The 14,770-nt window shown below is 41.8% G+C and overlaps 1 protein-coding gene across 1 annotated transcript in view; it reads left to right on the top strand.

The window, feature by feature from the left end:
* Window positions 1-14,770, top strand: part of BMP6 (bone morphogenetic protein 6) — a 159,705-nt gene that overhangs the window by 126,183 nt on the left and 18,752 nt on the right. The window contains exon 2 of the mRNA XM_060614844.3: window positions 1,546-1,738. Within this exon, the coding sequence (XP_060470827.1) occupies window positions 1,546-1,738 (193 nt within the window). The remainder of the gene's footprint in view (window positions 1-1,545; window positions 1,739-14,770) is intronic.

The raw sequence follows: 14,770 nt of genomic DNA, 5'->3' as shown, positions 1-14,770 counted from the left end.
ATCTCCAACACATGTGGGAGAAAATGGGCAGTTGGAGGTGGCAAATAATTTGTTGTTGTTTTTTTTTTCCTACCCACAGCCCTGGGAAAACTCTGCCATAAAGGATTAATTTACTCATGAGATTTCACTGCGGTTGCCATTAAGAAAAAAAACCAATAGGAATAGTAGGGCAGAAGCGTTTCCAACCCTGGAGAAAAGAGTCAAGGATTTATGGTGGGAAGCAGACCAGTCCCTTTTTTTTCTTTTTTTAATTTTTACGTTTATGAGTTAAGCATCTGAGGTTGATACCATTTCTTTCACACAGGACTTTATATAGACAACTGGAAGCTGACTCTGAAAAATGATAATCAGCGGTTGTAGTTTTCCATAATTTATCTTCATGCAGGGGAAAGATTTCATTTAAAAAAAATTCAAGGGCGCCTGAGTGGCTCAGTCGGTTAAGCGTCTGACTCTTGATTTCAGTTCCGGTGATGATCTCATGGCTTGTGAGTTGGAGCCCCACGTCAGGCTCTGTGCTGACAGCATGGAGCCTGCTTAGGATTGATTCATTCATTCATTCATTCATTCTCTCTCTTTCTCTCTCTTTCTCTCCCTGCCCCTCCCCTGCTCTAGTGCTTTCTCTCTCAAAATAAATAAATAAACTTAAAAAAAAGCATGTTTAAAAAAAGTAAAAATGACATTCAGATTCAAATCTTTCCCAGTTTTTAGAAAAGCCTTAGAAAATAGCAAGCTATACATACCATTGGCAGTTTGCTTCCACGTGTCCGTCCCCACACTTGGGTTGTACACAAAGATTAAGTGGAGGGGCCCTGGCCTCAGATTCCTGCAGCCCTCCCTTTCTTCCTGGAGAAGGGAGGGCAGTGGACTTGGGTTAAGGTGGCATTTTCTCTGAAACTTTACCCTAAACCCCTCAACAAAAATTTCCACAGAGCAGCAGGCAAAATCCGAGGACTCTTGGAGATGCAGGCTGAGGTCAATGCACTCCTCGGTCCCCTCCACCCCAAGGACCCTCCCCCACCATCCCCCTCAGAGGTCAGCTCAGGGCTACCCTTGGTCTCGTCAACTGCTTGATGGTGACTGGTGAACCAATCTGAGGGGGACCAGGCAGCAGGAAGTCAAGGGGGCGGGAGGGGGTGACCGGGGCCAGGATCACTGGGCACCATCATATTCATTTTCTCCATTCTCACAACTTCCTTGGGAAGCCCTGTGAATTCTTGTCTTCGTGGATGAGGACATCCAAAGCCAAGAGTTTAAAATAACTTGCTTTTATGCAACGTACTTCAACTAAGTATTTAAAGTATTTAAACTAAATAGAATCTAAGAGTTTTATTTAATCCTTGGGTCAAATGAGGGATTTTAATCTCAGCCTGTGTGACAGGTCAGCCTCTGTTGGTTCTTGCTACCCCCCCGCCCCCATCCCCTCTCCTAAGCCATTGGTAACCGGTAATCCACTTATGAATGAAAACGGGGCGGCTTTCTTGAGGTGAGCCTGTGGCACTTAGTCAAGTAACAATAGTTGTCACTCTCTCTTGTTTAATCTTATAGTGGAGCACGAGAAGGAGTTCTCCCCTGGCCAGCGATACCACAAAGAGTTCAAGTTCAACTTATCCCAGATTCCTGAGGGTGAGGCGGTGACGGCTGCAGAATTCCGAATCTACAAGGACTGTGTTGTGGGGAGTTTTAAAAACCAAACTTTTCTTATCAGCATTTATCAAGTCTTGCAGGAGCATCAGCACAGGTATGAAGGCGCAAGGAACCCCAAAGGGTGGGGCTGGCCCCCATTTCTCACCCCGCCATCGTCTGACCCCGAGTGTGTCTGTGGAACGTGATGTGGAGTCCAAGGGCAGCCATGAGCATGACGAGGGATGTGTTCTGAATGGTAGTGTTTGGCCAGCAGGGAGATTTTTTTGTTATTAAAATGAAGATTTTTCCAAATAGTTTTGTGTTCCTAAGCAAGCCAGTGGACGGTCTTTACTAAGCATCCTTTGTGATCAGAGAACACGTGCCTTATTGGGCAAAAAACATATCCCACCGTTTTTCAGTGCCTACTTTGAATGATGGGCGAGAAGGTGGCTAAAATAGATTCACACGTGACAGTTACGTAAGGATGCTTGCAAATGATACTGATTCAAGTTAATAGAAAGCTGTGAGTTTGCATATAATATATACATCCAAATGATACAATATATCTTTGTGTGTCTCGAATCTATCTCTTCTCATTTGGGTTCATGGCAACAATAGACGTGCCCCGCCCTGCCCCCTCCCCACCCTGTCTGTATTATTCTTGTTTTTTGAAATGAGGCCAGGCTGTTTTTACAAAAGAACTTCAACAGAACATGTTCTTGGGGCTGCTCACCGATAAAGAAAAACTTCCACAGAGTGGTTTCTGGAGGATTAGATGGGCCAAGGAGAGAAATATTACAGCAGCTGGTGCAATCCTGTAGCACAAGAGAGCAAGCCAGTGACCTTGACTTGTGCTTAGTATTTGGGGGTCAGTCAGTTCGGTAGTCCAGAGAGACTGGTGATCCCGATGCACAGATTAGCACCACCGCATGCTTCCATGTGAGCGCTCGTGACGTGGAAATGCAGCATGTGTTGTGACAGCCTGGCAAGTCTGTGGTAAGTAGGCAGATAAAAATGAAAGCGAACGCAGAGAGGAAAGCAGCCCCACATTTACAAACTCTGTAAGGGATTCGCCAGCGTTGGTTTTATACGCCAAGTCTCGATTCTTGCTTTTTCGGTCCTGGATGTCTGTTGACTTCCCAAGAATGTCCGAAGGTTTAGGGATGACTTTGGCTTCTCCTGGACCTATGGATCTGTGTGTGGGTCTGCCACAAATAGGCACACTAAAATAATAACGGACCTTAACTTGCCCCATAAAAGGTTTACTTTGAGAGCACTGCCAACATTTGGCCCTTGTGCATTTTCAAGTCTGTAATGAGGGAAACAGAGAAGAAGGAAAGACACATGCCAGGCTTTGGGGACACGTCATGGTGTGGAACATATGCACTGATGGTTGTATGTGAGTTTTTAGGTGGGATGGTTATATAATAAGCAAAATATAGCTATTGTGGTATCTGTTACAAACCAAAATTTCAGAAAGAAGGGAAAGTTTTCTGATGTCTGATTTTCACTCCTGAATAAAAGCATAGTTAATAAGTGTTAAGGGAGGGTCTCTTTTGAAATAATAAATTATTGGTTGGTAGATTTTTGTCTTTTGAGGTTTCAGAGAGAATTTATACTCAGTGGTGATTCTTTGGACCTGCTTTAGTCATTGATTTTCAATCTGCCTAATTATTTGTCCACTGTATTTATCTGGCAGAAATAACCTACTGATACCAGCACCTGGTGGCTCAGTCGGTTAAGTGTCCAACTTCGGCCCAGGTAGTGACCTTGTGGTTCATGAGTTCGAACCCCGCATTGGGCTCTGTGCTGACAGCTCAGAGCCTGGAGCCTGCTTTGGATTCTGTGTCTCCTTCTCTCTCTCTCTCTCTCTCTCTCTCTCTCTCTCAGCTCTTCCCCTGGCTCACACTCACTTGCTCTCTCTCTCTCTCAAAAAATAAATAAACATTAAAAAAAAAATAATAACCTACCAATACCTTTCTGGCTCAGGCATTTGTTTGGAATACATGGTTTTCTCTGTTCTGCAGGAAAAGCTTTCTAGTGAAAACACTAGATTGGGATTTTTGTAACTATGGGATTTTTCAAAATTATTATTATTTAACAAATAGAGCTAGCAGACCATTTGTAAGGTTTGTGTTGAACTCTAGCCAAAAATGAACAGCTGCCTTGTGCTTAACATGGTGGTGTCATACTTTCTCGAGGCCAGCAGCAAGTTTGGAAAACAAAATCCCAAACGGTCCCAACTTTGATGACTGTGTCAAAGCAAAGTTGTAATTTCTCTGCCTTCTAGGATGGGAGTATTTGGCGGTCGGATGTATTTAACATTTGTGCATAGGAAAGGGGAAATATGGGGAGGTTTGGGAGAATTTCATGCTTTTGAAGGGCTCCAGGTTGGCCAAGAGGAGATTTTCTTTTCTTATCGGTGGGCCAGGAGCCCAGGCCTCCTGCTGTCTCTTAATGTTCTTCCTGAGGCCTCCAGATTTAACTGCAGGACTCCTTCTGGGGAAGGTTTGATCTCCCCATCTGTACCGTCTTGGGGTGTCCTGGCTAAAAATGATCCTCCGGGCTTGTGAAGAAACTTATTTGTCTAATCTGTGTTTAAGTGAAATTTGGAGAATTTGATGGATTAACTTAATTTAACAAACGTTTGCTTTGCAAAATAGTTGGCCTCCTTGAAAAATAAAAACAAAAAGGCAGGTTTTCTGGTGCTGAAGTCATAGCCTCAGCTAAGGCAGAAATGATATGTTGGGCCTCTTGATATAAAAGCAGCTAAGAAGGCTGACCCAGGGCAGGGTCAGAAAAGATTCTTGGAAGATAGGCCATTGCTATGAATTCTGCAGAAACATATTCCTCTTACTGATAAGAAATCACTGGACTAGGTAAGTTCCAGAAAGTGACTGCTTGAATAGATGGCGCTTTGAGTAAGAACAGGGAAACATTTGATACTTTATTCAAAAACTGAGAATAAGCCCTGAGATAGAATCTAAGTGCTGAAAAGATCTGGAGCAACCCATAGAGCAGCATTTGGTTAGCAACCCAACAGTGCTCACAGTTAAATCAGAGTAGCACGGGGTGCCCTTTGCACATGGTGTTAATATCTGATATTCTACATCATCATGGTTCTATGATGACACTGGTGAAAATTGGCACTCGCATAGCACTTAGATTTTGGAAAGAGCCTTCTCACATATCCCCCCGCTAGGAGGACTTAACCATTGACCCCATCAGCTAAGCAGGCCGGCATGTTTCCTTTTAGAGAATGAAACGTGGCACATGTGAATTTTGCCAAGCCCAATTTAGGCCTCCATTGTCACCTGCTGTTTCCCAAAAGTCACCCCGATGACATGGGGACAGTCCCAAGATAAAGCTGAAGTGTCAGAAAGAGGTCAGCAGTCCCCTTCTGGCACATCCCTTATATCCATCTGCTTAGCTTTGATGCAAGCATTCCAAAGGATGCTTCTGTTTGGATGTCCAATGAGATGGGGCTCTGTTGGGGACCAGATGTGCTAGAATTCAGGCCCTGCTTCTTTGGCTTTCCAGGTTTTTCTGAAGAAAACCTTGTTGAGCTATTGAGCATCTATTAGCTTTTCTAGAGGAAGGGTGTAGATGAGAAAAAATACTAGAAAATCTTATATTAAAGTATCTTTACTTATTCCTAGTATTATCTGTTTGTCCATTTACTTTACCAGGTTCTCCTGAAACTCATACACCCTAAGCTTGTCTTCATGCTTGGAGTGTAAAGGCTGCTCTGAATACCTTGGGACCTCCCGTTCATGATGGTAGCCTGTTGCTTTCCATAACACGTACTCATGATCTTTACTTTGATAGCACTTTTAGATTAATAGTGCAATTTTGAGACCTTTCAAGAAGATCATTTTCACCTACATTTCTTCTTGGGTTAAAGACAGTCTTTTACTGTTCTTACTTGAATTTCGTCCACTTAGAAGTCAAAGTCAAACATCATCTCTTGAAAGCCCGCCAGAAATGTTTTCAGGGTCTGAAAGATGGTACAGTTTGGCACAGGCATTGGCCCACTCGCTGCTGCTAGTTTGGAAATTCCATATTCTGCTCTATATGTTTTGGCAATTGCATTGCTGGCAGTCATAGTCCGTCTTCTGTGTATATGGTAACTTTTCTGTGTTCTATCATGGTGCAGTCTTTGGAAGACATTTAGATTGAGAATTCATTCCCAACTTTAAAATTCAGTTCCTCTTGATAATAAGCAATATCACAACATACTCCTCTGTTTGCAGATAGGCAAAGTTTTGTTGTTGTTTCAGTTCATGTGTTTCATCCTGACTTAAGTAGCCTTAGGTTGTGAAGAAATGCATCTTTGAATCAAGGGAAACAGGCAATGCTGCATTAGAGTTGGATTTTGAAACTGAGAAAGATTTCTTCAGGCCACCCAAAACCCATGCTAGTAGAGTACCTGGGAACAATCTCAGATTGAATTATTGCTTGAGCTAAATTTTTGGCCAAGTTCACCGATATAAATATACAATATAAAATTGTTTCAGGAGAGAAAACAACTTTCAAAGGGCAAAAACACATTTCTCCAGAACATTTAGTTTGATAGTGCTCTTCGGAACCATTCATAGAGATAGGGAACACAGGAATAAGCGAGGGAAGGGGAGTTAGGAGGAGTTCAGGTGTGGACATGTTTGAAGCATGAGTGGATGACCAAGAGGCAGTGGGATATGAAAGTTTTTAGCTCAGGGGCGCCTGGGTGGCTCGGTTGGTTAAGCGGCTGACTTTGGCTCAGGTCACGATTTCATGTTTTGTGGTTTCAAGCCCCACATTGGGCTCTGTGCTGACAGCTCAAAGCCTGGAGCCTGCTTCGGATTCTGTGTCTCTCTGTCTCTCTGCACCCCTCCAGCTTGTGCTCTGTCTCTGTCTCTCTCTCTCTCTCAAAAATGAATAAACATTAAAATTTTTTTTTTTAAATGAAAGTTTTCAGCTCAGCATAATGGTTTCACTAAAGTAATAGATATTAGAGATCCTAAGTGAACTTGTGAAGTAGATTAGATAGCCTCGCTGTGTAAGAATAGAAATACATAATTGACCCCGTATCATTTATTGAAATACTATCCTTTTTCCATGCACTTCAGTGGCGTCTCCAATATAAACCAGGTAGCCATGTTTGTGTGGGTCTGGTCCTGAGACCTTCATTCAATTCCATTGATTGACTTTTCTTGCACCAATCTTATACTCTTCATTCTCTCAGTTTTATAAGAAGTCTTGAAAAATGGTATCTAAATTCTTCAGAATTTGAGACTTTCTCAGCTGCTTATGGCCTTTTGCATTCCCGTATAAATTGTAAAATCACCATTTTAATTTCCACAAGGAAACTTGCTGGGCTTCTAATTGCAATTGCATTAAATCTAGAGATCAATTTGGAAAGAATTGACGCTTACAAATATTGAATGTTCCAGTCTAAGAATGTGGTATTTATTTAGGCTTTCTTTCACTTTTTTCAGTAATTCTTTATAATTTTTTGTGTCTTGGATATTTTTACTACATTATTCTTATTTATAGAACATTATTCCAGGTTTTGAATATTCCAATATTCCAGGTTTTGAATATTTTTTATGCTATTGTAAATATTATTAGCTTTTAAAAATTTTGGTGTCTAATTATTTTTGCTCACATATAGAAATACAATTGACTTTTGGATTTTTTTTAAGTTTATTTATTTATTTTTGAGAGACAGAGAGAGAGGGAGACAGAATCCCAAGCAGGCTCTGTGCTGTCAGCACAGATCTCAATAGGGGGCTCAAACTCACGGAACTGTGAGATCATGGCCTGTGCTGAAGTCAAGAGTTGGATGCTTAACCAACTGAGCCACCAAGATGCCCTTATTTTTGTATATTGATCTTATATCCAGCAACCTTGCAAATTCACATGTTCATTCTAAAAATTTTTTTGTGCAAAATTTTGGAATTTCTATAAATATAATCTTGCCATCTATAAATATCAGTTTTATTTCTTCTTTTGTAATTCTTATACTTTATCTTCCTCTGTTTTTCTTGTTTTTATTATGCTAGCTGGACATCCAGTAAAATTTTGAATTTGATTCAGATTTCTGTCTCAGATTAGAAATCCCTATGATATTTTGAATCTTATAGGGGGAAGACTTAATATTTTACCATTAAGGATGATGTTTGCTAAAACTGTTTTTGTAGGTAATCTTTATTAGAATAAAGACGTTCTCTATTTCTGGTTTGCTAAGAGTTTTTTAATGTTAGAAATTGGTGTGAAATTTTATTTAAAAAATTCTGAATTTTTGGGGATGATTATATGATTTTTTCCCTATTAATGTGATATACTACATTAAATGATTTCCAAATGTTAAACCAACCTTACATCCCTGGAACAAGCTTAACTTGTCATTTATTATCCTTTTTATACAAGGCTTGATTCAGAGATCATGTCTGATAACTCTATTGTCTAGATCACCTATGGGTCTGTTCCCATTATCTATTTGTTCCCTTGATTTTTCCTCATTTGGTTTTATTTCTTGGCATGCCTGATACTTTTTAAAACATAAATTCTGGAAATTATTTATGGAAAATATTTAATAGATACTGTTATCTCTTTCCAGAGTGGACTCTAAATTCTTCTGGAAGGCAGACAAAATACACCATGATCATCTTGTTCTTTTGTTCCAATGGGGGTATTTAAGGATGTGTTAAGGATTATCTGTTTTTGGTTTTTCCCTTTCTCCTAGAGCTTAGCTCTTCAGGGAGTCTCAGCTGAAAGTCTAGGATGTTTACCAGAACTCCTCTTCCTTGGTGGGCTCTGAGCTTTAGTATTTAACTCCCCAGAATGAAGAAACTGCCAAAAACTCTGCTTTGCTTTTTGCCTTTTAAGCAGTTTCTCTCTCTTTGTATCCTCAACTTCTTACTCCATGCATACACAGCCTAATATTTGGCAAATATCTCACACGGAAACATTGGACTTCAAGGTATACAGGACTTAAAGATCCAAGGCCCTAGAGGAAGTGAACCCAAACTTCTGTGAGCTCACTTTTATGCAGCCCCTTTCCTCTGAGACCTTAGCCCTTCAAGCCCTCGCTTTCTGAAACTCCAGTTTTTATCCTCAGTTACAGATACTGTTCCAAGCTATAGGCTCCTGCTCCTTTCTGATACCCATGCATCAGGCTAGGAATTATCCAATGTCCTGAAATGAAAAGGCAATACAAAGAGAATACAAATGCGGGGCTCACCTCCATGTGTTTTTCTTTTTCTCTGTGAAATTGACCCATCAAGAGTTGACTGTCCTATTGCTCTAAGATGACGACAAATGGGCTTTTTTTTCCCCAATTGTTCTTAGTGGGAATGTTAGTTTGCTACATCATAACCAGAAGCCTGTGTCTCTGAATCATAGTATTTTTATTATTTTTATGGTGAAATCTTTATAATGAATCCCTACAAATGTTGCTTTTGATTTATTAACCAAATGGTGTTGTTTTGGGAACAGGACCTGAACCTGGTACTTGATCCAGTTCCAGGATCTAGGAGAGCAATTTCCTTCGAATAGCATTTCTTATAGATTGATTGCTCTAAAAATGCTGTTGGGTTTTCAGTGCTCCTTGCTGAAGTGACACGAACCTTTATCTTCACTGAGGTAAAGGTGAGATACCTGAGACTACGTTCTTTTTTGAAGAGAAGGGCAAATTTGAGAAAGCTGGGATTAGAGAACCTCATTGTACCTGGGGCAGAGGGAAATCAAAGCCCTTTATCACTGTACCCAGCCACACCTGTTTCTCTTTCTGTATCTGGCTTTCACAGGTATGATCCTCAGGGACTCCTGAAATCTTACTTGCCGACTTGATAATCTTTGGCACACTCAGTGTGGGCCTCAGGCAAGCATTGAACTTTTCAGTATTTGTTCCTTTGCCCCTGAAAAAGGGACAATACAGCTGACCCACAGCTCAGGTTATATAACTAGTTAGTTTCATCTTTTTAGTGAAGTCATACCTAGAATGGTCTACTGGAAATTCAAGAAAAAAATTCAAGCAGCTACTGAACCTTACTCCTTAGCCAATCTAAGTTCTGTTCTTTGCATAGGCACAATGTAGAAGAGAGTATTACAGAAAGGAATTGAGGTTATCATAAAGAGTTGGATATACTCAAAAGAATGCTCCACTTGGGGGGAGAGGGGGAGTCAGGGTGTGGTGGGCAAGAGAAACTGTTGTTTAGGGACTGTTACCAAGTGGTAACTTGGTAAACATGAGAATAGGTCTTTATTTCTGGAAACTGTGCCTTACATATTATTCGTTCCCAGAAACAGATTGCCTTAGTCATGTGCATATTCTTCTCTCTCTCTCTCTCTCTCTCTCTCTCTCTCTTTCTTTTTTTTTTTTAAGTTCATTTATTTATTTTGAGAGAGAGAAAGCATGAGCAGGGGAGGGGCAGAGAGAAGAGAGAGAATCTCAAGCAGGCTCCATCTCAGAGCCCTATGCGGGGCTCAAACCCACAAGCTGTGAGATCATGATCTGAGCTGAGGTTGAGAGTTGGATACTTAACTGACTGAGCCACCGAGGCACCTTAGTCACATGAATCTTCTTACCAGGATGTCCAGCCTTGTGGGAGGCCGGCCATGGTAGTAGCTAAGACTATCTTACAAGACATCTGGGGTTGTTGTTGTTGTTGTTGTTGTTGTTGTTGTTTTTTAAAGAAAAGTCACAGATGAACAGCATTTTTCCTGTTTTATTTCCCTAGATCATACAGGATATGGAAATGTAGGATTGGTGATGACAATGACAGCGTAACATTTGCACATAACATGTTTAAAAGCCGGCTGGATTTCTCATTTAGTCTGTGCTTGATCACTCGGGCATGTTGGAGTATATATCCCAGTGAAGGAGAACATTATTTTGCAGGTTAGGTAGCTGTGAATTTGTGGAAAATCATCCGCTTTACCTCTCTCCATCCTCGACACAGAGAAGTGGGCCTTCTAATGATACCGCTGTTTTGGACTTGATCTTGCTTGTGATTCTGATTATTAGTCTAACTTGATAACTCCCTGAGGGTAAGGCCAATCCATAAGACAATCAAACATTTACTCTGTGAGCATTCTACATTTGCTTTGTACTGTTTTAAGGAGAGGAGCAAGAACTCTCAAGAACAGTTAGCTTTGAACCTTAAGTCTAAAAAGCATTGAAGGTAATGCTAGTCCTATTCAAGGGAGGGGGACTATGCTGTAGGTCAGTGGCTCTCACAGTGTCATTCCCAGACCAGCAGCATCACCTGGGAACCTTAGAAATGCAAGTTCTCAGGCCCCATGCCCTGAAACTCTGGGGGTGAGCCCAGCAGTCTGTGTGTTAACAAGCTCTCCCGGGGATTCCAACAGTAAGCCAGCTGAACTTGAGAACCACCGCTCTGATGATTGATTAAGAGCATGTGCACCACTGAAGCAAAGTTGCCTGGGTTCAAATCCCAGCTCTACGCTTACTGGCTGTATGACTGCGAGCAAGCTTCTTAACCTCTTTGTGCCTTAGTTTCCCTATCTGTAAACCTGTGATGGTATCCCTGGCGTTTACCTCTTATGGTGGTTGTGAGGCATTAGCATGTGTAAAAGCATTCAGGTAGTAAACAGCATGTAAGGGCTAGCTAGGTTAATATTCTGTCAGCAAAGTGACTTGTATTCGTTTGTTGAAGATGGAATATTCCATACAGAGTTAAGGTGCCTTTGCCATTTGAAACATCTCTTTATACCATGCTAGTCCTTGAGGTGAAAATTAGTTAATAGAAAGTGGCATAAAATCAATGAGAGCTTAGCTAATTATATAATAATAATGTGCCTTCACCCTTGTTACTCAAATTGATGTGTGTGTAGCAGTTTACGCTGAGTTGTAGGGCTGTGTTTTCAAATATCCTATTCTTTTCTGTCCTTTTAGTGATAAAAGTTTAAACATAATTCTCTATATATGATATGTTATGTAAGAAGAAAGTAAAAATGCTGCTTTATTATCTCACTTTCTAAAATGATTGGCTTTTGACTTCCATTCTTTTTGAAGTTTAAATTCACCTCATTGCATATAAAGTCGGTTCATCACTATAAGAATGTCGTTTCGTATCTTAGTTTACCATTAAGTCTAGACATAGGTAGAGGAATGTTCTGAACAAATAAAGGCACAAGACCACAGGCTCACCTTATCAAATATTTCATAAATCTGCTTGCTTCAAACATCTAAATTCTACTTTATCAAGAACATTTCTAGTAAAATGGTGAGTAGTAAGCAAAGTTGCACCTTGTCTAGGGCAGTATGACTGTAATGGGTGCCATCTGTCAGGAAAGACCAAAGCTGGCCACTAGGAGCTCAGATACTTCCTGCTCTTCCCTGGGGGTGAAAAAGAAAGAGACCCACTGTGTTCACCATGGGTCTGCCTCTCAGCCTGACGGAGTGTCACCTACAAGGGCAGGTGCTTTGGAGGCTGTGCAATGGGAGGGACCACGTAGAGGTGACCTTGCCCATCAACACTAGTTCCACAAGTCTTTGCAAGTGACTTGCTGGTCAGTCAACTCTAGCCCCAAGGTGAATTTGTGAAATTTTCTAGAAATTTCTACATTTTCTAGAAATCTCTTGTTAGGCTTATTAATTGTTAAGAACTTAATTTTCCCAGGATGATCACAGTCTGAGGAAACTCATTCCCTCAGGTTAGATAACACTGAGAATAAAATTATTGTATCCTTGAAGATGGAATGCATATTTAGCATGAAACATGGAGTTCTGTGAGTTGATAGAGAACAAAATAGGCAGTAAATTATTTTTGTAAAAAAATTTTTAATGTTTATTTATTTTTGAGAGACCAAGAGACAGAGTGTAAGAGGGGGAGGGGCAGAGAGAGAGGGAGACACAGAATCCGAAGCAGGTTCCAGACTCTGAGCTGTCAGCACAGATCCTGACTCAGGTCTCGAACTCATGAGCTGTGAGATCATGATCTGAGCCCAAGTCAGCCACCCAACCAACTGAGCTACCCAGGCGCCCCAGTAAATTCTTTCAAAATTGTCTCTCTCTCATTTCAGAATCTTCTTTCATGGTGTATTAACTTGAGTATGTCAGTGATCCAAGTAGGAAGTCCAAATAGTCCAGTCATGGCAGTCACTTTGGCCAGACCCTAGGATTCTTTATCCACTGGTTATACATGTTTTAGATAAGATTCAGAAGGGAATCCTTGTATTTAAAAAAAATTTTTTTAATATTTCTATTTATTTTTGAGAGCAAGAGTGAGCAAGCACGAGTTAGGGAGGGGCAGAGAGAGAGAGGGTGACACAGAATCTGAAGTAGGCTCCAGGGTCTGAGCTGTCAGTCAGCACAGAGCCCGATGCAGGGCTCGAACCCATGAACCATGAGATCATGACCTAAGCTGAAGTTGGACACCTGTCCGCCTGAGCCAACCCAGCGGCCCTGAGGCTACACTTTTATAGTAAGGAGACTTAAGAAGGTTATGTGTCATTGAAGAAGAGTAAATAGATGTGGGTGAGATCTGACCCACTTCATTGACTTGCCATAAATAATGTCTTTTTTTTAATGTTTATTTATTTTGAGAGAGAAAGCTAGAGCAAGTGTGAAGGGGGGAGGGACAGAGAGAGGGGGAAAGAGAGAGAATCCCAAGCAGGTTTTGTGCTGTTAGCGCAGAACCCAGTTTGGAGCTCGATCCCATGGACCATGGGATCATGATCTGAGCCGAAATCAAGAGTCAGGCACTTAACCAACAGAGCCACCCAGGCACCCCAAATAGCGTCTCTTAAATACCTGAGTTATTGGAAACATTGAGGGTGAGCTAATGAAGTTGTTCCTTTTGTTTTTTGTTTGTTTTTTTAATTTTTCACCCTGGCTGGGTGAATATGTGTCAGTAGTGTTCTCAGTCTAAGCAGAGAATATTCTGCGTGGGAAGAAGAGTAGAGCAAGACTGAGAAGGTCCCTTGAGTTCAGCAGATGTCAGCCATCTTTGGTACCTTCCTGTGTGCACCTTTCACCTCTTCCTCCCTGGCCTTGATAGGAGAACCTGCTCGTGATTTCTGATCACATGCCAGCTCCAAGTATCTTAACACGTTTCTGCATCCAGCTGATGTTGGCATTGGTGTGCAGTAGATTTGAACCCTTACCTTATTCTGAGCCCTGGTGCAGTAGTTTTCAACCTGGGCCCTGTGCTTTTCTTGACTCTGCTTTTGAGATATGTGGTGGCCAAGAGTGTGTGCTCTGATTGTAAGTTCTGGTCACCCCACTTAATACCTGTGTGACTTTTGATATACCTCACCTCTCTAGGCTCCATGCCCTCAGCTGTAGGAAAGAGACAGTAATAGGACCTGCCTCTCGGGGTCCCCAAGGAATAAAGGAGAGGCTCTGGGTGCACCCTGCATATCGAAAGCACACAGTGAATAGTTGTTGTTCCTTGTCCATTTAGTCCCATCATGTTAAGCACATGCTCTAGCTCACCTTCTTCCCATGGGACCCAGGCATCGTAGATTCAAAGAACATCTGAATTTGAGGCTGCCTCACTGCTGGTGAGCCACAGAGTTTTCCATCTTTCTGGACTCAGCTGCCAGGCTGTGTTTGTGTATGCCACTGGTCTCCTAAGCAGTGAGAACCAGCGTTCTCACTGCACGGCCTGGGAAGTTGGTGGAGAGACATCACAGATGCCCGGGGACCCGGCATGACTCAGGAGCAGTCAGGAGAGAACGTCAGGCTCCCTGTGTCCACGGGTCTCCACTAAGCCCGAGGAGTTCATGCTTTCCACGTCATGATTGTTAATCCTTCCCGTCAACACCTTCCCCCTTTACCTCAAGTTTAGTTTCTGATTCATGTTTTCCCCTTTTCTCCTCTCTGCTTTCTCTCCTATTGTGGATGATGGACTTGTGTCCCATCCTGCTTTCTCTTGTAATAGAGGCCCATTTCCATTATTATAAACCCTACTTTTTCAAAATAAAAGTTCGTTCTAGCGCTTTCTTACCATCTCTGCCACACTCCTGTCCCAGACTGAGGTTTTCTGCGTCCTTGTTACAAGGCCTTAAGAATCGTTTGCCAGGTCCGTCATCGGAGCTCTGCAGATAGTGACAGCGGACCCCCTTTGCCTCAGGGGCAGCGTGGCACCCTGAAATTCTCACTATGTCTTCATCCTCGAGGGTGCCGCTCTGACAT

Source organism: Panthera onca, chromosome B2 (assembly GCF_046562875.1).
Source record: "Panthera onca isolate mPanOnc1 chromosome B2, mPanOnc1 haplotype 2, whole genome shotgun sequence".
Taxonomy (NCBI): domain Eukaryota; kingdom Metazoa; phylum Chordata; class Mammalia; order Carnivora; family Felidae; genus Panthera; species Panthera onca.
This window is presented reverse-complemented; position numbering and strand designations above follow the sequence as displayed.